This window comes from Leopardus geoffroyi, chromosome B4, assembly GCF_018350155.1.
Source record: "Leopardus geoffroyi isolate Oge1 chromosome B4, O.geoffroyi_Oge1_pat1.0, whole genome shotgun sequence".
Taxonomy (NCBI): domain Eukaryota; kingdom Metazoa; phylum Chordata; class Mammalia; order Carnivora; family Felidae; genus Leopardus; species Leopardus geoffroyi.
In genome coordinates, this window is record NC_059341.1 from 102,203,509 (window position 1) to 102,225,097 (window position 21,589).

Below are 21,589 nucleotides of genomic sequence, written 5' to 3' on the forward strand. Positions count from 1 at the left end.
CCCCAAGCACGTCATATGCTCATACCGTCCAGCTTTCACTCATTATTTGGACTTCAATAATTTGTCCCCATGTACCCTGTTGTTTCCCGAACAACAAGCCTGGATCAGGTGCCTCTCTTAAATGTCCCTGTAGTGTTTTGTGCGTTTCGTTAACCACACTGTGCTTTTGATTTACTTGTTGACCTGCCTTTCTGCTTATCAACTCTGAATTCCTGGAATGCAGAGATTATCTTGGAATCCTTAGTGCCAGAGTACCTGGAACATAATAGGTGCTTGCTAAAGCTATTTTGAAAGGATAGATTAACTACATACTTTTCATTTGGAAGCCCATTCATTGTTCAAAATTCATCTCGAATTCTACCTTGCCCTGGAGTCCACCAGGATCCCCCAGTTGGAATTAATCCTTTTTCCTTCTACAGGCCACATCCCTCCTTTAACCTTTCTCATGGGATGTTTTACATTTCATTTTGTGAATTTATTAGTTGTGGCTGTTCCTACCACCCTCCCAAGTTCCAGCATACCTCTTCTGGAAGGTTTTCCTTGATACCCACTACCTAGGCAAAATCTCCTCCCCTGACCTCTCATAGCTCCTAATACACTCGTACCTTGTTTTCAAATGATTTATCATATTTAAATTTTAGTACCTAACGTGGCATTCTTAAAGCCTACGAGGGAAGACTTTTTTAACCTCTATGCTCAAAAAAGTACTTGATTCAGTTCATAATTCATGTTAAACTAACTTGAGCAGTGATTCATTATTTTTGTATACCCCAGGGGTTTGTCTAGGACTAAGAACGTAATAGAGAGGCAGTCAATATTTTATAAATCAATGAATGACAATATAGTTAGATTATTGATATAAATTCCATTTTTGTCTTTTAAGGTAAATGAAATTCTCCAGACCATTCATTAGTTTGAACATGTTTGTCTGTATTCTCTGATTTAGGCAATATTTATTCAATGTGATTGGCTCAGTATAAGATTAATAGTGGATTAGTTTTCCTAACAAATTTTATATTTAAACTTAAATGAATATATTACTAAATGCCTCAGAATCCTGGGCATTGCTTTTATCCTTTTCTCCTTTCTTTCCAAGTTTATTTTTATTTATTTTCAGAGAAATAGAGAGCAAGTGGGGGAGGGACAGAGAGAGAGGGAGAGAGAATCCCAAGCAGGTTCCACACCGTCAGCACAAAGCCCAATCCGGGCCTTCAACTTACAAACCATAAGATCAAGACCTGACCCAAAATCAAGAGTTGGACACTTAACTGACTCAGCCCCCCGGGTGCCCTTATCCTTTTCTGCTTTTAGTTCTGAAAATGGTATTACAGACAGAGAGAGGTGGCATCTAGGGTGAGGAGTTCAGATATTTACTGGCAGGCAAAAATTGGAATCATGGAATTGTTTTTTAACCCTGAGCAAGATTTACAAATTGAAAATGTCGTTGTAAATATGCAAATATTATGGAAATGCTCTTACTGATTAGGATAATTCTAAGAAAACTAATTATGTTCCTGGTCTACCCATCTGTGAGAGCAGTCAAACAGTAAACCGGTTATCATATTTAGATTAAAAGCTATCAGAAAGGAATAATACCTGTTAAAAAACTCAAGAAGTTCAAGAAATGCTGATGTCAAGTGACCCAGTGAAATATAAAAATTTTTGTCTTTGTTTAAAATCACGGAAGTTTCATGCAGATTATAGATAAGTAAATAACCCCACTTTTGGCTACGTCCTGGGACGGCGCTTTCATGCATCCTATCAAAATAAATTGGAATTAAAATAGTTGAAGTATTAGCACAAACTTAGCTGTGCCATTTTGGATTTATTCTAGCTTTGAAATTATAAGGTTTGCTTAAATCCACTTTTATCATTTTAATACCAAAAGCAAGAATGGTATTTGTCTTGATGTTTGTGGTTTATTGTAAGAGCTCATATCCAGAATTCTCTCTCTCTCTCCCTCACTCTTATTTATTTATTTGTTTGTTTGTTTGTTTGTTTGTTTGTTTGTTTATTTTGCTCTTTCTTAAGGGGAGACAACAACTGGAAAACATGCTTTTGTGTTTACAGTTTTATATTTGCTGCAGGCATTGTGTTTTGGCTTTTCTCTTTGCTCATTTCTTTATAAAATATATCCTTTCAGCATCATATGTTTTTTTGTTTTGTAGAATAAAGTTTTATATCACTGGAATGACCTATGGGTTTTTAAAAGATACTGGATGGAAGACAAAGTGTGCTCTTCCTAAACGATGAATTGCTTACCACTGATATAAATTTATCATTGATATTTGTTTTCTTTTTTTTTTTTTCAAGGAGTTGCAACAGTATCTAGCTAACCTGGCTGAACAGTGCAGTGCTGATAATAATGGTGTAGAACTCCCTGTTGTAATAATTCTTGATAATCTTCATCATGTGGGCTCTTTGAGTGATATCTTCAATGGTTTTCTCAACTGTAAATACAACAAATGGTATGCTTATGAAAGGTTTGAATGATGTAATGATAATAAAATTTGCTTTCTTATGCCTTTAAACCTTTTACAACCCATGGTTTTCAGTGGATGCTATTAATTTGAGAAGCTTCATTAATATTATAACGCATTTTTAAAAACTCCCTGTGCATTTTTTCAAACGTCTGTTTATTCCTTCAACACTTAGTCCCAGGCAACTTTTATGGAAACATGTTTTATTTGATGGTGTTAGCTTCTACAGATATGCTGAAGGTCTGGGAGACCAGTATCCATGACAGAATGGATCAAGGAAATGAAGAACTAAAATGAAGCTTTAGGGCTCTGGTTTCATTTTTATTCCATATCAAAGTTTCAATTCATCCTTCCCATAAAGATAAACTTAATGCATTCAGATATATCTCTTTCCATTAATGAGTGTAATTTTTAACTATTTACTCTGAAAGTAAAAGGTTGAAGTCGGATATAACAAAATCTGAAAACCCACTAAAGATTCACTATAGTATGGTCTCTAAAGAAAGGGTATACAAGAGCAAGCTAAATATTAGTTTTAATGGTGCAAATATCCCAATTAATCTCTGCTAGAGACTTTTTAAATTCTAAAAATAGATCAGCATAAGCACTGAAACAAGAATGCAAATTTTCTCATGTTATCAAGAAACTTTAAAATATCTATGAAATAATAAAAAAAGGAAAAATTAATGCATTTGATTATAGTCATAAGAGCCATAAGATATCATAGTGAAATGAGGCTACTGTGATTATTCTATCTAACCTTTTTATCTTATAGATGAGTAAACTCAGATTCAGAAAGGTAAAAGAATTCTCCTAGGATGCCAGACCTGAAATTAGACTCCCAAATCCAAATTTCCGCTCAATGATCTTTGTTATTTTCCAACCTAACATGACAGTATTACCCTTTTAAAGCCTAATGTTAAAATGGAATAATCCATATTTACCTAAATTTTTTCTTAAGGCAATTTTAATGTACTAATCTCTTTTACCTTCAGTACATCCACACATTTTATTTTATTTTCCAGTCCATATATTATTGGAACAATGAATCAGGGAGTTTCTTCATCACCAAATCTAGAGTTGCATCACAATTTCAGGTAAAGATAAACCGAATGTTTTACTTTTATTATTATTATTTATTTTATTTTTTTGTAGCATCTCTTTCTCTTTGCTTTCGGTTAGTGTTCTTCCATTTGTACATTGACAACTCCTGCCCTTGGTGACCTGTGGTGTGAAAATAATTCTCACTTCTTCTGACATTCTTTCTCGAGCAGACGTTTTGTAATCCTCAACCATAATCAGAAGTGTTTCTTTAAAAACGAGAAAGAGAGAGAGAGAGAAAAGAAAAGGAAAGAAATGTTTGTCCTGCTCGCATTGTCACCAGCTAAAGTAGAGCATTTTTCTTCTAAGTGTGAGGAATGTGAAGAGAGTTCCTATTTCAGGATTTGTGATTCTCCTACAGAAGACGACTCAGCGTGTATACTCCCACTCACTTCTGACACACAAGAGCTTCCCTTTAGCTCAAAAAGAAAAGTTAGTTGCTTTATATGCCTCTAATGCTAATGGATCTGTAACGCCTTTGAGCATTAAAGTGAGCCACCAATTAAAATAGGAACATTCTTAATTTTAATTGGAAAGAGAATGCTGTGGGCTTAAAACTTAATTTATTTAAAGATTTATGATTTTTTTTTTCCTTTTGTAGGTGGGTGCTATGCGCAAACCACACAGAACCAGTGAAAGGATTTTTAGGCAGATATCTTCGAAGAAAACTGATAGAGATAGAAATTGAAAGGAATATACGCAATAACGACTTAGTCAAAATTATAGATTGGATTCCTAAGACATGGCATCATCTCAACAGTTTTTTGGAAACACACAGTTCTTCTGATGTTACCATTGGTGAGTTCCAAAATTGCAATATGCCATTTTCCAGGAACTAAGAGTACGGTGCTGAAGATGGCCAGATTGGATGGTAGAAAATAACAAGTGAAGCTAATTTTTTCAGGCTTCCAAAGATTTAAGTTTTCTCTTTCCCTTCTGAAAGTTTGCCTTCTTCTAAGCTTATATCTCTGATTACATTCATTTTGGCTGACAATTATGGTTTCCTAAGATTTGACTGAAATCAAATAAGTTTAACATAGACAAATATTTAAAAATCAGATAATCATTTGAAATAAATTGTTATCTGTTTCAAGTCCTTTCTTATGCTAAAAACAAATTTTATTTTATTTTTTTATTTAAAATTTTTTCTAACATTTATTCATTTTTGAAAGGCAGAGAGAGAGAGAGACAGCATGAATGGGGGAGGGGCAGAAAGAGAGGAAGACACAGAAACAGAAGCAGGCTCCAGGCTCTGAGCTATCAGCACAGAGCCTGACGTGGGAATTGAACTCATGGACTGCGAGATCATGACCTGAGCCGAAGACAGCCACTTAACCGACTGAGCCACCCAGCCACCCCTAAAAACAAATTTTAATCAGTGATTCACATCAAATATAGTTGTGAGAGAAGATTTTAGTTAGAAACACTTTAGGTGTTTTATGGATAATTGAAGTTGTTTTATATTTTTCATTGAGATAAAACTGAATTACTTCCTGTTAGTTGACCTAAAGATGTTTATTTTTCTATTCTTCCTTAAATTGCATGTATAAAAGTCTCTTTCCCATACTGATGGATCATAAAGATGCAGTCAATAAGATACAATATAAATGAGAAGAAGAATTTAACATTTGAGATCAGAAGACCAAAGCTGAGTCCCGTTTCTGCAAATAATGACATATTTTATATTTGGCAGTTTATTTCAGCTCAGTTTCATTATCTGTAAAATGGGGCATGGGGTTTGGATTATGACATGTAAGGTTTCTCCAACTCTAATATATTTTAGATTAAGATTTTAGGGTCAAAGGAAGGGGAATTCAGAAGAGTGAGTCATCAGTAAAATGTACTTTGATAATAATCAAGCTGGGCAAGACTATAATTTCTTAAGAATCCTGCAAGGCATATTATTACTTCCCAAAAATGATGTCTGAATATTTATGTGTTCAGTTTGTTAAATGTAATGCTTCTCAAAAATGGTTTGTTTTCTTCTTCTTAGGTCCCCGACTTTTCCTTCCTTGCCCTATGGATGTAGAAGCTTCTAGAGTTTGGTTCATGGATCTCTGGAACTATTCTTTGGTTCCTTACATTCTGGAAGCAGTGAGAGAAGGTCTTCAGGTATAGCACTCAATGTTCTTTACTGTTTAAAACAAACAAATAATATCATCCTTTTGAAAGCCAAAAACACTTTTTTCTCTCAGTATATATACAGAAAACTGAAGGCATGAACTACATAAAAATACTGGGAAAATTCTAAAGATCAGCTAATATATCGCACTTTATCGATGTGTTCTCTTCTGAGAATAAATACGTAGAAGAAAGAGAAAACACTTATTCCAACAACCACCCATTTAAAGCCAAATTTATTGCCATGGATAATAGCAGTTAGTTGATAGCCAGTTAATTGGACAGTGCTACATCTTATAAGACAGGCATGTTTACATGGGTCTTGAACACTTATTCTTTTATCATGTAATTTGCAACAAATAGTTTTTGCTTACAGGTTCCCTGTTTTTAGCATGTTTCATTTTTTGAAGCCCTTTAACGTCACTTGTAAGATCCTTTACTATCTTGAGGGAGTGCTCTAAATTCTAAGGCAGTTGACTTTTTAAAACCTATGGTAGGGGAGGGCCTGGATGGCTCAGTCGGTAAAGCGTCTGACTTCGGCTCAGTCTTGATCTCACAGTTTATGGGTTCAAGCCGTGTGTCGGGCTCTGTGCTGACATCTCAGCACCTGGAGCCTGCTTCAGGAGATTCTGTGTCTCCCTCTCTCTGCCCCTCCCCCACTCATGCTCACTCACTCTCTCAAAAAGTAAACAAACACTAAAAAAATTAAAAGTAAAATAAATGAAAACTATGGTAGGGTCAAAAAGAATGAAATCTTGCCATTTGCAGTTTCCTTCCCCTTTCTTTCCCAGCATGCTCTTCTCACCTAGTATAACAGTCTGGCAGTATTTGGAACCATCATGATGGTTCTGGTGAACATGATAAATATTATGTGGATGAGGATGTTCAGAGATAATAACCCTAGAGAATGCTATCAACTGGTTTGCAGATTTTTTTTTTTTAATTTTTTTTTTCAACGTTTTTTTTATTTATTTTTGGGACAGAGAGAGACACAGCATGAACGGGGGAGGGGCAGAGAGAGAGGGAGACACAGAATCAGAAACAGGCTCCAGGCTCTGAGCCATCAGCCCAGAGCCCGACGCGGGGCTCGAACTCACGGACCGCGAGATCGTGACCTGGCTGAAGTCGGACGCTTAACCGACTACGCCACCCAGGCGCCCCTGGTTTGCAGATTTAAATAATCCATTTTCGGGGCGCCTGGGTGGCTCATTCAGTTAAGCGTCCGACTTCGGCTCAGGTCATGCTCTCACGGTTTGTGAGTTCGAGCCCCGCGTCGGGCTGTGTGCTGTCAGCTCAGAGCCTGGAGCCTGCTTCAGATCCTGTGTCTCTTTCTCTCTCTACCCCTCCCCTGCTCTCACTCTGCCTCTCTCTCTCTCTCAAAAAGAAATAAACATTAAAAAATAAAAAATAAATAAATAAATAAATAAATAAATAAATAATCCATTTTCGTATTTTAAGAGTATGAGCCAATCTAGCCCCAGTAAATGGTTTCAACAAAATAAAAGACTATACCAAAGGTTTCTGTTTTTTAAGTATAATATATCACTTTTCTGGATTCCTCTAAAACTATTAGGCTAAGATGTGAGTCTCTCAATTTCAATCATTTATGCAAAAAAAATTATATGAAAATGTATAATATTCTAGAAGTCATAATTATGAAAACTAATATCTAAATGAATTATATGCTTTCTTCAGATAGTTTCAGTATTAATAAGCTATCATCCAAGTCTTTATATATAAAATTCTCTTTATTTTGTACTTGCTAATATATATAAAGAAAAAGAAGCTTTTACAAACTCAAAAACAGTAATACCTAAGAATACTGAGCTTCCTTAGATATCATTTTTGAAAAGGGCATAAGTTCTAGGGTGCCTGGGTGGTTCAATCAGTTAAGCATCTGACTCTTGGTTTCTGCTCAGGTCATGATCTCAGGGTTTATGGATCCGAGCCCCATGTTAGGCTCCGTGCAGACAATGCAGAGCCTGCTTGGGATTCTCTGTCTCCGTCTCTCTCTGCCCCTCCCCCACTCATGGTGTGTGTGTCTCTCTCTCTCTCTCTCTCAAAATAAATAAACTTCAAAAAAAGTACATAAGTTCTTTTTTTAATATTTTAATCAGTATTATTTATAAAACACTATTCTGAAAATTATAATTTTATACAGCTTCCATTTAGGCAAACGCATGACCATTAGAGTAATGTGTTTCCCAGACTAAAACTGGGAGATATTTCAAAATTACTATTTTTTTAAGTTCACTTATTTTGAGAGAGAGACAAGCGTGCATGCGCACAAGTAGGGGAGGGGCAGGGAGAGAGAATCGTAAGCAGGCTCAGCACTGTCAGTTAAGAACCCAATGTGGGCTTAAACTCATCAATCTATGTTCAATCATGACCTGAGCCAAAATCAAGAGTCGGTCACTTAACCAACTGAGCCACCCAGGCACTCCTCAAAATTATTTTTGAAGAGGGGTAGAAATGTCTTGTTTCTTGCTGTGGGTGTAGATGTTTAGTAATAGGTTAGTGTGAATACTAAATCAACCATGATGCAGGGAGTGTAGAGGGGGAAATCTAACACAATGGAGAGATAAGAAATCCAGAAATCCATTGGCAGATGATATTCCTGGGGTGGTCCACATATACGTTTTCTGTAAGAGCAGGAAGAAAGGGAATCGCATGTGTTATAAACCATTCCCTTGGATTCAAAACCTTGAATTAGAACAAGAGGTGAAAAAACAAAGCCTGACTGCAAAGATGAAAATATGAGTTGAGAGGAGTGGAAAAATTTCTTTTTAAATGAATGCTTTGATGAGGAACCATATGGGGATACTCTCTGCCAGATGTTCTAGTTGGAAAAATAAAAAAAAAAACCCTCTGGTGATAACAATGGATTCTGATTTTTATTCTGGTGATTCTACCTTTCTTGAAATGTGAACAATCTACTTATAGTATTCTAATATATCTAACTATATCTGCTTTCCATTACTTTTATATAGTATCTATTTTACTCTGAAATATAGAATTGGACCTATTTAGCATTTTATTTATTTATTTGTTTATTTTAATATAAAAACATTTCTTTTTTTTTTTTTTTACATTTTTTTTTTTTGAGAGACAGAGACAGAGCACAAGTTGGGGAGGGGCAGAGAGAGAAGGAGACACAGAATCCAAAGCAGGCTCCAGGCTCTGAGCTGTCAGCACAGAGCCTGACATGGGGCTCGAACTCACAAACCATGAGATCATGACCTGAGCCGAAGTCAGACACTTAACCGACTGAGCCACCCAGGCACCCCAATATTTAGCATTTTATTAGCCACCTCCAATTTTGCTCTCCTTGGTGATTCATTAAAAGGTTGGCATCAGTTGATTCTAGACTTTCATATTCTTTTTGTAACATATATTTTCCAAGAAATGTAAATTTTCATTCAATTAGCTTAACTTGTAGAGCATGCTTTGTCTTACAGATCTATAAAGTAGGTTTTTAACTAGAGAAAACTTTTGCTCCAAAACAAGAGAACTATAAAAAAAAAAAAAAAAAAAAAATCTAGGATTGCTACTCCTGCCATCATCTCCCAGGAAATACACAGATATCAGGACCTGGCCTCCTCTCTCTCTCTCTCTCTCTCTCTCTCTCTAAGTCAAGGCTGACACAACCCTGCATAGTTCCTCCAGGAGAAACCCAAAAGATAATTCGAAGGCAACCCATGTGTCTTTTATGGTGTCAATGTCCACCATTTTGCTCTTGTCTAACTGAACCACAATAAGCCATAGAGAACAGCTCACAGTATGCTATCTGGGACCAAATATGCGCCTGGTAACCAGGATTGCCCTCAGTCGAGCAGGTCAAGGAGAAAGGGAAGTACATCAAAGAACAAGTTTGCCCATGTTACTGCTGTCTCCTCTTCATTTTAGCTTGTCTTTCTGTCCCCCTGCGGCCTTGTGATTGTTTACAAAGTCCCCTCTACCTCTTTCTCTTCGGTGTGCCCTTCTTAATAGTTTCATTTTTTCTTCCAGCTTAAAAAACTTTTAGCATATCTTGTACTCGTCTTCTCCCCTCGAATCCACTGCCAGTACTTTAACAAGGCTTTATTATCTCTTTCATACTGACTCTCCTTCCACTTGAGTCCTTCCATTTCCCATTTTTCTCTTCTTTTACCACTGACCTTATAAATATATATCTAAAAAGAGTTTTTACGGGGAACAATGAAATTATTGGGGGAAATTAGTCCAAAGAAAATGGCTATCAGAGAAAGGATCCTTATTTTCAAAGAAAGTTTGAGTAGAATGAGGTTGACAGAGAAAAAGTCTCTTATTTGATTTATCATCTTCCCAAAGTGCACTTTAGTAGAGAACTCTGTTTACTGTCTAGCATGCCTTGTTTCAGTTCTCCCTCACTGGAACATTCCTTTCTCAGCTGTGAGTTTTCTTTTGTTTAATAAAATTACTAATAAAGATAAATGTGCGCCATGATATTTATATGCGTTTTACATAAACGTCCCTCACCCTGTCTCCCAAATGGTGACCACCTAGCCCAAATGGTCAGCTTCATTTTGTTTCTCCTTCAAGTTTCAAGAGAGATATGTACACAGATGTGTATTTATAATCTGAAAAGTTGTATACAGACACAATCCGCTTGAAAGGCCCCTAAGAACTCAGGGTGCAAAGGAATCAGTAAGTTAGTGTCACCTGTTTTACTGAATAAAAATATATTTTATATTTATTAAATATGTAACCATTTTTTAGATGTATGGGAAACGGGCACCTTGGGAAGACCCCTCAAAGTGGGTGCTTGACACATATCCATGGAGCTCAGCGTCTCTGCCTCAGGATGGTCCAGCATTACTTCAGTTGCGACCAGAAGATGTTGGGTACGAAGGCTGCATAGCCACTAAGGAAGCCACAACCTCAAAGCACATTCCACAAAGTGACACGGAAGGGGATCCTCTGGTAAGAAACTGATGTGTGATCCTTCTAATATAAGTTTAATTACAGTGTGTGGTCATCACTATTTAGTCATTTGTACCAAGGATATAGTTATCTTAGGTAGGATTTGGTACTGTCCTGATATAGGTATTTAGTTTTAACTCTTACCTTTGGCCTGCTTTCATTGGGTGAAATTCTTAAAGGCCAACCTTGAGTGCTTAAAAATCAAGAAACACTAAAACTAGGCCATATTCTTTGACCCTAATTTTTATCTTATTAGGTGTAAAACTATGTAAATAAATTAATAAATCTTCAACATTACAGACTAAATTCACTAGGTATTTAAAAGAAAACTGAATTTTGTGTTTAAATTTTAAAAAAGAAAATAATGTAACATACACTTGGAGAACTAAAGAATATTTTACATATATCAACTAGTTTGACTAAATTTAGAATTAGTCTTTTGTTGCCTGTGGTAAAGAATAAACTAACTTGGAAATCAAAGGGGACTTATTCTCCCTGATTCTCCCTGTCCTGCTTAATTTGCAATTGTATGTAGCTTAATAAAGATGAGTAAAACTCCAAAGTATGAGTACTCTGAAAATATTAAGTAAAGGGTATTATTAGGAAAATATTTTATCTTTATGTATTTATTTTTTTATGTTTGTAGATGCATTTGTATAGATTGGTATCAAATGTAGTGTGTTTATTAGCTTACCATTCTAAAGAAATCACTGGACTTGCACATTCCACACAGAAAGAAAAGATACTGAAAAAAAAGCCATTTTGCTACTTAAAACAAATGAACAAAAAAGAAAATGATTAAAAATCATAACCTATGATTATACCCAAGAACATAAAATGACTTGATATTTTCTGGAATATTCCTATACCCTCAACCTCAATACATATACAACGTTATCATCCCAGATGACCATTCTTAACATTTTGGGGGTTACATGTGAACAGCCTCAGAGATTTTTAAGATCTTTTCCCCAGCAAAGTGCACTCACACACAGGAAAATTTGCATACTATTTCAAAGGCTTCTATAGAGTCATGGAAGTATACTTATAGACCTGCTTAGAGTCTGGGGGACTCCTATATAGGACTTCCTATATTGGACTTTTGCTGTAGACCATCAAATCCTTAAGGGCCTAGACTTGTATTTTTATTACAGGTAGCTGGCCCTTTAGCTTGTACGTAGCTTGAAATCAACAGTGGTAGAGGGATTGGTTTGGATGCAACATAATTGTGAGCATACACTAATTAATTGCTTACAGAATGGTTAACATTTAACAGTAAATATAAGCTTTAGAGTACAAGTATGGGTTATCACATATGAATTTTTTTTATTACTTCTAGTCTTACCTTTGTAGTGTTGATAGACTGTGTCTGCAGTAGGGAGAGGTTTTGTAGCGCTTGTTTTGAGAATTATACTGTAGAGTAATTTATGCCCTCAGCTTTCCCAATTCCCACACTCCTCATCAGCTAAACCCTGCAATCTTCCCTGGCTCTAAGTGCTCTTGTCTTCTAGTGTGGAAAAGAGGTCCAGAATCTCCCATACTGAGGGAAAATTAGGGTTAAAAAAATCTGATTCTTAAACAGCTGCTCAACTAAATATCTTAAGAAACAGGGATTATGAAATGTTAAATAGAAGACTTATCTAAAAGTAAATCTTTGAATCAGGCATATTCTGATGAAAAAATAAATATCCTCTTGATCTGCTTTTATTTTGTTGTAGTTCTATAATTACTAACATCAAGTAAAATATATTTGCGGTCCAATCTAAATAAAAAGTATTTGGGAAAAAATCCACTATTTAATGTCAGAAATATATATTTGAATATGAACAAGGATTCAGGTTTTTGATGCATCTCCCAGTATTTGATTTATTATCAATAAACTCATTCATAGTTCCATAAGTATTAATAAGTATGTACTCAGGGCTAAGACCTGGTGGTCAGGACATAAATAAAATATCATTTCTGATCCCAAGAAGCTCACAGTCCATTAGTGGAGAGAGATGTCTACTTATATAAATTATAGTTAAAGAATAGTAGTCACATGCTAGGTGAAGTTGTGAGTCCATTGAGGAAGCGATTAGAAGAAAGCTTCACAGAGAAGGAGATACTTGAGCTGCATCTGGAAGGATGAATAGAAGTTCATCCTTGGCTGGAGAACATCCAAGATTAAGGTTGGCTGGAGAACATCCAAGATCAAGGAAGCAGCAGGGGAACTGTGAAACAGTATAATAAAAATGATGAGTTTAGGAAGCTATATGCAGATTGGTGAGATTAGAACAAAAGGGACAAGAACAATTGAAGCTACTAAAGTCTGCAATTGCTACATTATGCCCAAGGCTTTTTTATCTTTGAAGGAATCACACAGATAATGAGGCATTACCAAAGGTGTTTGGGCAGGGCACTTAATTTACCTTAGCTAGATTTGCAAGTTATAAAGATCGCTTTGGTAACAGAACAGAGGACAGATTAAAAGAGAGAGGCTGGAGGCTGGGAGCCCAGCAGATTTGTAAATAGCAGGGGTGATAAGGACCTGACCAAGGACAAGGCAGAGGAGAGGAGGGACATTCTTGTGCAGAAAATAATGATTTATCCCCATGACTATTGGTTCAGATGTAACCTTGCCCCCTCTTGTAATCTCCTTTGACCTGAACTGTGAGAAAGCAAAGTAAATCCCTTGTGTACATTTATTATGGATCTGAGACTTGGAACTTATTCCAACAAAATGTATTTACTATATGGCACAATTTTCAGAGATTAAGACTTTAATAACACTTCTGTTATATCATAAAACGTTTATAGCATTCAGCATTCAAGTGATTGGAAACATTTATGAGTGAGATAGAATAATAACCCTTTAAACAGACTTCATTTACAATTTCTACTCTTAGTAAATCAGGAGGACGCTCAACACGCAATTGCGTTTCACAGATTCTCTTTACTCAAATGCTTGAACATACAGCTGGCGACTCATGTGGGAGGAATTGACACCAGAAAGGAGAGAGACAGTATGAATGTGCATGGAGGTTAGGGTGTGTGGGTGAGAGAGAGAGAGGGAGAGAGGGAGACAGAGAAAGGAAGCGTTGATGGAGATTTGGCTTTTTGCCTTATTGGGTTTGAGAGATTGTCACTACTTTCAAATCTGTATGTAGCTGATTGAATAAATTCAGAGAGTTAGACTAACAATTATGTTGAAAAATATTGTCCTGAAGAATATGAAAATGACTTTAAAATGTACTATAAACTGTGAACTTCTTGGTGAGAAAGGCATACTTGCTGTAATTGGTGATTATCAGTTTATCATTTATTTCAATAGCATTTATTGAACACACATTTTACACTGAGCCCGTAAGCATGCATAGCCTAACGTATCACTAAGGGATCCTTTTTTAAGATTTTTTTTCTTTTGTTTTTTTCTTTTTTCTTTTTTTTTTCTTTTTTTTTTTCAACGTTTATTTATTTTTGGGACAGAGAGAGACAGAGCATGAACGGGGGAGGGGCAGAGAGAGAGGGAGACACAGAATCGGAAACAGGCTCCAGGCTCTTAGCCATCAGCCCAGAGCCTGACGCGGGGCTCGAACTCACAGACCGCGAGATCGTGACCTGGCTGAAGTCGGACGCCCAACCGACTGCGCCACCCAGGCGCCCAGATTTTTTTTCTTTTGGATCAGATTCTCTATTTCTCTAGGTTGGAAAAAAAAAAAAAAAAGAACAACTCTGATGACTTTATAAAATAATACATTAGTCTGCATTAAACAACAGAAAGATGATTACAATTTATAGAATCCCTCGGCAAGAAAACAAGTCCACTCCTTTCATGAAGACAGGTGCCAGTTTTTCTGCGCCTTCTCAAATGGTTGCACAATCCATCCACAATTTGCTTTTAAACAATTTTTCTTTTGTCTCCAAAGTGGGTCTGCAGATCTTACCACAAGCCAAGCAAGGTGGCTGCCTTTTATTTTGTAAGACATGGAAACGCTAGCTGTCTTTCACGCATATGCCCCTTTTACTGGAACACATATTACCATTGTCCTATCAGCTGGGAGACCTGAGACAGCTGCTGCTGTTCCAGAAGGCGGCTCTTGTTTTCAGTGGCGTAACAATCATATTTTAGCCAGAAATTGCAACAACGTCAGAAACTTGACAGGGATTCTTTCCTTCTCCCTCTTCCAACACTCATGGTCGGCTTCATTCACTCACCTCCTTGGAGGTCAGCTCCTGAACAGCAGATGGTGTGCTTGAGTGCCGGAGCTGGCTTCATTCCCCTCCGTCCCCTCCTTCTCTCAGGGGAGCGCGAGTGGGCGCCAGTGTGCGCGTCTGCGTGTGTATGAACATTCACGACTTTCTGTTGCTATTCAATGCTTTCTGCTTCTCCCCGCCAAAAAGCTAGGCAGCTTGGCGAACTCTCCAGCAAAGAGCCCAGATGTCCAGCTGTGATACGGTTTCCTTCCCAGTCGCCCTGCTGGAGCAGTATTCATTCACGACCCCAAATAAAAGAGCTGTCTCGAGGCCCTGTTTTGTCCTTATGGTTTGGTGGTGTAGCCGTGTTTGGGAGAAACCGTGTAGGAGCTGGAGGCAACTAATAAAAATCTCAGATTGTTTTCCCATTTCATTTGGACGGGATGAGACGGTGCCTCGGTGTGGCTCAGGGCCGTGTGTTTTGTGGGGCTGGCTCGCTCACTGCATCACTGCCTACATCGATGTCTCTTTTTCTTTCTTCAGATGAATATGCTAATGAAACTCCAAGAAGCAGCCAATTACTCGGGCACACAAAGCTGTGACAGCGATAGCACCAGCCACCAAGAAGACATTTTAGACTCATCTCTCGAATCTACTCTCTAGAGGGTGAAAAAAGTTAGGGGAAGAGACTCATGCTTTTTCGAAATGTGTAAAAAGTAAAGTATTTTCACTAAACCACTGCCAGTATGAAAGCACCCTGTCAGGGGCCCTGACCCAGAGTTGTGGTCTCCAAGGAGGCAGCTGAACCGAGTCTGAACCGCCAAGATGCTAAATTGAGATGGGAGCTTAACTTTATTTTGTTTCTAGGCGTTTTTATATCCGTGGAGTGACATACGGCTCCACTGCTCAACTGGAAAGGACCCTAATGACAGGGCAACCGAATAGATTGCACACGGGATAGCCAAACTGGACTTTATTTTTCTCCTCTTTAAAAGTTTACAGTGCAGACCTTTTTTTGTCCCCTCCTTTCCGTTTCCTCTGACGGGCCGTCCTCCCCAGGCAGGGCCCCTTCTCCGTCCAGCCTCCTTTGTGCCACATGGTGCTGGTCCCAGGGCTCCAGTAGTGTTTGTGTGGTGCGCTCACCCCATTGCAAAATGCAGCCGCGAGGCCAGCCCTCCATCAGCACAAGGGAATTGTGCTACCACCAGGAAAACACTACTTCGGCGAGCTGGATACGTGCCAATGTGATTCCTAACTGCCACGTTCACACGATGTGCTCTGCCCACTTTTCCGTGTATGAGTCACAGGTTTTATAAGGTTGTTTTTACCACAGTGGTCTTTGTAAACCACCTGCCCACTCCCTTAACAAGAGTTTTATACCAATTAATAGTCGACACTGACAAAAGGCTTTTTTAGGGCTTCGTTCGTTTGAGCCTTTTCAGTGAAAGAAGGAACATTTCCTATGGTGCTGTCTCACTGCCTTAAAACAGATTTCTACAACAGTTTAACAGCTGGTTTAAATCCTAAATCACTGGTAATTTCCACTGTCTTTTCATTTACAACCAAGCAATGCCAGTTAATACAATAGCCTCATCTCTATATATCTTTTTTTTTTTTTTTTTTTTTGGAAGAATTGGTTAGGAGAAAAAAAAAATCAGTATTTTTACCTGGGGTATTTAGATTGCCCTTCCTCCAAAATGTTCAAGTAACCCGGAAACCCTCTCTGACCGTCACTTAAAAGCGAAGACATGTGGCTGAACTCCATCCAGTTATAGGCAAGAGAGTTTTAGAAGGAGGGAGATTTGGAGATGCAACATGAGCACAACTGTCTGGCTTTCCTCCCCGATTCCTTTTCTTCTTATTACTGTTACTCTTAGTTTTGAGCATGTTGTTTCGATTGCTATTGTCGTACACGAGAAATTCAGCATTAAAGAACACTGAAGCAGTGTAGTCACTGTGGAAGAGGAAGCGTTTATACTGTAAAAGAAGGTTAGATTTGCACAGTCTACTGGGTAGGTATTGTAAATAATCATTTTAAAAACTCGCACAAATCCAAACAGACACACACGAAAATGTATCTTATCCCGTTGGTGTTAAGCGGTGTTTCGCTTGCTGAGATTTCCTGTACATTGCGAACAAATACAGAATGCAAACCCTCGAAGCTGTTATTATCCGGCGTGTTTGTCCTGTACTTACAGTTGTTATGACTATGCAGGAGCTATCAGTGCTAGAGTGAGCATGCTTCAAAACTGTTCATGAAGCCAATACGTATTTGGAAAAGAAAAATGTCCAAAAGTGCATCTGTTGTGGCAGGCTTTAAAGAGAGTGCATGAAAACTGATGGGAATCATTGGAGAAGTTACCACCATACACAGGACGGGTCTTTAAGTTTTTAGAACCGAAGGGCTAGGCCATGGTGTAGACTTGTTCTATGCACGTGAAAATATGTTGCTTTCAGGAGGTGCAATTGGTGCTACTCTCTGTGACCACCCGTGGGTCAGTTGCTCTAGAACAATAACAACACAAGACATCTGTGCAGTTTTCAGAGTGTCTCTAAGTCTCTAGGTCCTACCCGGTGCTATTGCCCTAAGGGAAATCTGAACCGAATTTATGCACATAGAATTGTCACCCTGACTTTGAAGCCTCAAACATGGATCAAAGCTGTTTTGAAACATCACTATATGTAGCTGGATGAGTGACTAGTTGCCCTTGTATAATACGTGATCTAAAACAATTGCTAATCTTTCCCTGCCATTTCGAGAAACATAGTCCAAACATGATCATAAACAGAAATCCCTGCAATACATCCCAGTAGGTTCACCTAGTTTACAACTTAAACTAGTTTGTGAAACATTTGTCTGTAAACATTTTATATTTTGTACATTTTTGATGTAACATATCATGTAAATAGGCAGAAACAGTGAAATAAATCATCTGAAAAGTTTTGTAGTCTTTGTAAAGCCCCGACAATAAGTACTTGGTGTCAATGGACTTAACTGGATGATGTATTTTCTATTGGTTTATTGTTCCTCTAGCTTGTAAACCAGCTTGCATATATTTTTTTGCAAACGTGCACCCTGTATCTGTCTAAATTATTACTTTGCCATTAAAGTGGAATTATTTATTGACAACGAGGTGTGGTGTCTGCGTATGGAGAAAAACTGAATAACCATGTGCCAAAAGTGTCAAGCTTTCAAACGTTGCTTGTACTATTAATACGCCATCAACAGGGATGTGTGTAAATTTTCATTTTTTATATCTTACAGAAAGAACCACATAGATTTTAATAAACTGAGGGTACTAGAAATAAATGAACTGAGGGTACTAGAAGTATTTTTTAATGAAATTTATTCAGTGAGTATTTTTAGAAAACTCTGACTAGTGTAAATGTTTGATTATAAAATAAGAATTGATATAAAATAGAATATTGATATTACCTAAATCAACTTAAGTGTTTCTTTGTTTAAATTTCATTAAATCCTCAATTTTCTAAAATACTTATTTTGAGAGAGAGAGAGAGCATGTGGAAGGGGCAGAGAGAGAGGGTGGCTCTCTCTACACCTGGGTGGCTTGGTTGGTTAAGCATCCAATTCTTAGGCAAACCATAAGAGACTCTTTTTTTTTTTCTTTTTAAGTTTACTTTTGAGGAGGAGGGTGGCAGAGGGAGAAAGAGAGAGAGACAGAGTATCCAAACAGGCTCTGCGCTGTCAACGGAGAGCTGGCTGTGGAGCTCCAACTCACAAACTGTGAGATCATGACCTGAGCTGAAATCAAGAGTCAGCCACTTAACCAACTGAGCCGCGCAGATGCCCCAACCATTAGAGACTCTTAAATTCAGGGAACAAACTGAGCGTTGCTAGAGACGTGTTGGGTGGGGGGTTGGGCTAAATGGGTGATGGGCATTATAGAGGGCACTTTTTGGAACAAGCACTGGGTGTTGTTGTATGTGAGGAATCACTAAATTATATAGCTGAAATCACTACACTGTATGTTCACCAATTTTGATTTTGATAAAAAAATAAATAAATACTCTCAAAAAGAACAAAAAGAAAAGAAAAGCATCCAACTCTTGATTTTGGCTCAGGGTCATGATCTTACAGTTTTGTGGGTTCAAGCCCTGCATCGGGCTTTGCAAACTGACTGCGTGGAGCCCACTTGGGATTCTCCCTCTCCTCTCTCTCTGCCCCTCCCCTGCTCACGCTCTCTCTGTCTCTCAATAAATAAACTTTAAGAAACTCAAAACCCTACTTATATTGGGGCACCTGGGTGGCTCAGTCAGTTGAGCGTCCCACTTTGGCTCAGGTCATGATCTCACAGTTCATGAGCTCGAGCTCCACATTAGGCTCTGTGCTGATAGCTCAGAGCCTAGAGCCTGCTTCAGATTCTGTGTGTGTGTGTGTGTCTCCGCCCTTCCCCCCCCCCACCTCCCCGTCTCTATCTGTCTCTCAAAAATAGATACACATTAAAAATTTTTACAAAAACCTACTTATATCATCCAAATATACATTATATTTACTGGAGTTGGAACCTAAGGTATTTTGAAAAAAAATTCTAATATAAAGGGAGTTTTTATAATCTCAATTAAAAAATTAGGCACCCCCCCAAAATTATTCTGCTTTAACATATTTTAGAACTAAAAGTTTAAAAGAGGATTTAATGAGGGGCACCAGAGGGGCTCAGTTGGTTAAGTGTCTAACCCTTGATTTCGGCTCCGGTCATGATCTCACAGTTCGCGAGATCTCACAATTCTCTCTCTCCCTCTCTCCCTCTCTCTGTCCCTTCACATTTCACTCTCACTCACTCTCTCTCTCTAAAAATAAACTTAAAAAGAAAAGCATTTATCTTTTAATTTAATTTCCTCATGTAGAAAAGAGAGAGAGTAAGGATACCAACCTGTAGGGCTGTTGGAGGACTGAGTTAAGATTTGTAAAGCACTTAGAACAATGTCTACATTCATGAAACTTGGAATAAATGTTAGCTGCTGCAATGACATGGCCATGATAAGAATTATATCGGTAGTATAACATATTCTCAGGATTCAATTTGTAAACTGGTAATATTAGAGTCTTGCTAAAAATATGTCTTCCATCCAATTTTCTCACCTATAAAGTGGGATAATTATAGTATCTATTCATAAGATTGTTTTCAGACACTGATAGAATGAATGATCACATGAATTATATTTGAATTCGGAGAAATTCAAATGTCTTCATTTCAGCCTTTTGGATTTTCACATTTAAAAAGGCCCTATGTTTTTATAAGAAATAAGCCACCTTAAAAATGTCTAGTTCTATGTCTTTGATCAGTGAAGATGTTTAAAAAAGAAGCTTCCGTTGTGTTTTGCTTTATTGGGTTGTAGGGTGGCACCAACAAGTAAACTATTTCATTACAGAGTGCAATATTATTTTTAGTTTAGTGGAAATGATCTGGATAATGATGCAGAGGATTTCTTCGTGAAGTATCCGTTATCTCTTACTTAGGTAGGAGTTCATCAATAAGAAAACATATCCATAGAAATTAAACATAACACATTCTGAACTATTATCTTAGTAGAGGAAAATGAAAGTTGTCAAGCTGTTTTCCATAAAATTGTGAAAAATAATAATAAACTTTCCTTTGTCACTGGAACTTTTAACAATTCACCTTAATATTTTAGAATAGCATGGTATTAAGTTGATGAACAACGGAGTAAATGATTTTTTACATTGATTATATATTAAAATACTGTTAATATATTGGGTTGTATTAAGTATAGTAATATAAGTAATTCACCTGATTCTCTTTACCTTTTTAACGTGGCTGCTAGAAAATTTACCATTAAATATATGTTGCCCGTATTTGTGACACACATATTTCTATTCCTGTTGGATAGCACCAGTATTGAAAGACTGATCTTTATAAAATGTAAATGTGATCACACACCCCCTCTCTTTTATATCTCGTGTTAATGAATAAGATTCCAATATCAAAGGACAATTCCTTTCTCAACTTGGATTTTGCTTCTCCCTGAGCTGCCTTTTTCACACATCCAGTGCCCCTATTTTGGTTCTGTTCTCTGTTATTGTAACCTAATTGCAGACGTGGAAGTAATCACTGAGACAATAACCACAGCTTTCCAGACAATTTACCTATGAGCATGTGTCAGAGTTTTATTATAATCTTGCTACATGGGAAAAACCTCTACTGGGCCAATTTAAAAGCTTCTCTCCTTCACCCTTGAATGTCGGGTGGAGGCAGGAGTGACTGGTTTCCCAAGACCAATATTTATCCCATAAATAATTAAACAATTATGGAAATTGCGAAACAAATTACCAGAGTTCTGAGCTATTCAAATAAGGAGATTGCTAATTATATCAAGTGATAACATTTTGTCCCAGACTAGGTTTGAAACAATATTTCTTTTACAGTAATTTACTTCCTTTTACCCCAAGGCCTTTACACAGTCTCCAATCCCATTACCTTAGATAAGCCTTTCTGGTCCTCCAGACTAAGTCAAGAGTCTGATTTATTTGCTTTCCTAGAAATTATATATAATCATCTTACATAATATATATATTTTACAGGCTTATGCCACTTATCATGCAATCTCAGGGCTTAGAATATAGCAATATAGTGTATTCTGAATGCATACATATTGAAAAAACTATTTCTGTACATGGAGATAGCAACGGAACTTCAGCTTTTGTAAAACAAAAACACTGAACCCAAGAAGAGCCACTATTACAGGTGAGGAGCTTCCTGGGAAGCCATATAAATTAAAATCTATGACCA

General features: G+C 37.4%; 1 protein-coding gene across 11 annotated transcripts in view; it reads left to right on the forward strand.

The window, feature by feature from the left end:
• NAV3 (neuron navigator 3) overlaps positions 1 to 17,949 on the forward strand; it is an 832,957-nt gene extending 815,008 nt beyond the window's left edge. For all 11 annotated transcript variants that reach the window (XM_045463549.1, XM_045463554.1, XM_045463556.1 and 8 more), the window contains 6 exons: positions 2,314 to 2,468; positions 3,506 to 3,577; positions 4,183 to 4,379; positions 5,575 to 5,693; positions 10,440 to 10,643; positions 15,363 to 17,949. In XM_045463549.1, the coding sequence (XP_045319505.1) occupies positions 2,314 to 2,468; positions 3,506 to 3,577; positions 4,183 to 4,379; positions 5,575 to 5,693; positions 10,440 to 10,643; positions 15,363 to 15,482 (867 nt within the window). In that variant the 3' untranslated portion in view covers positions 15,483 to 17,949. The remainder of the gene's footprint in view (positions 1 to 2,313; positions 2,469 to 3,505; positions 3,578 to 4,182; positions 4,380 to 5,574; positions 5,694 to 10,439; positions 10,644 to 15,362) is intronic.
• The last annotated feature ends 3,640 nt before the right edge of the window (positions 17,950 to 21,589 follow it).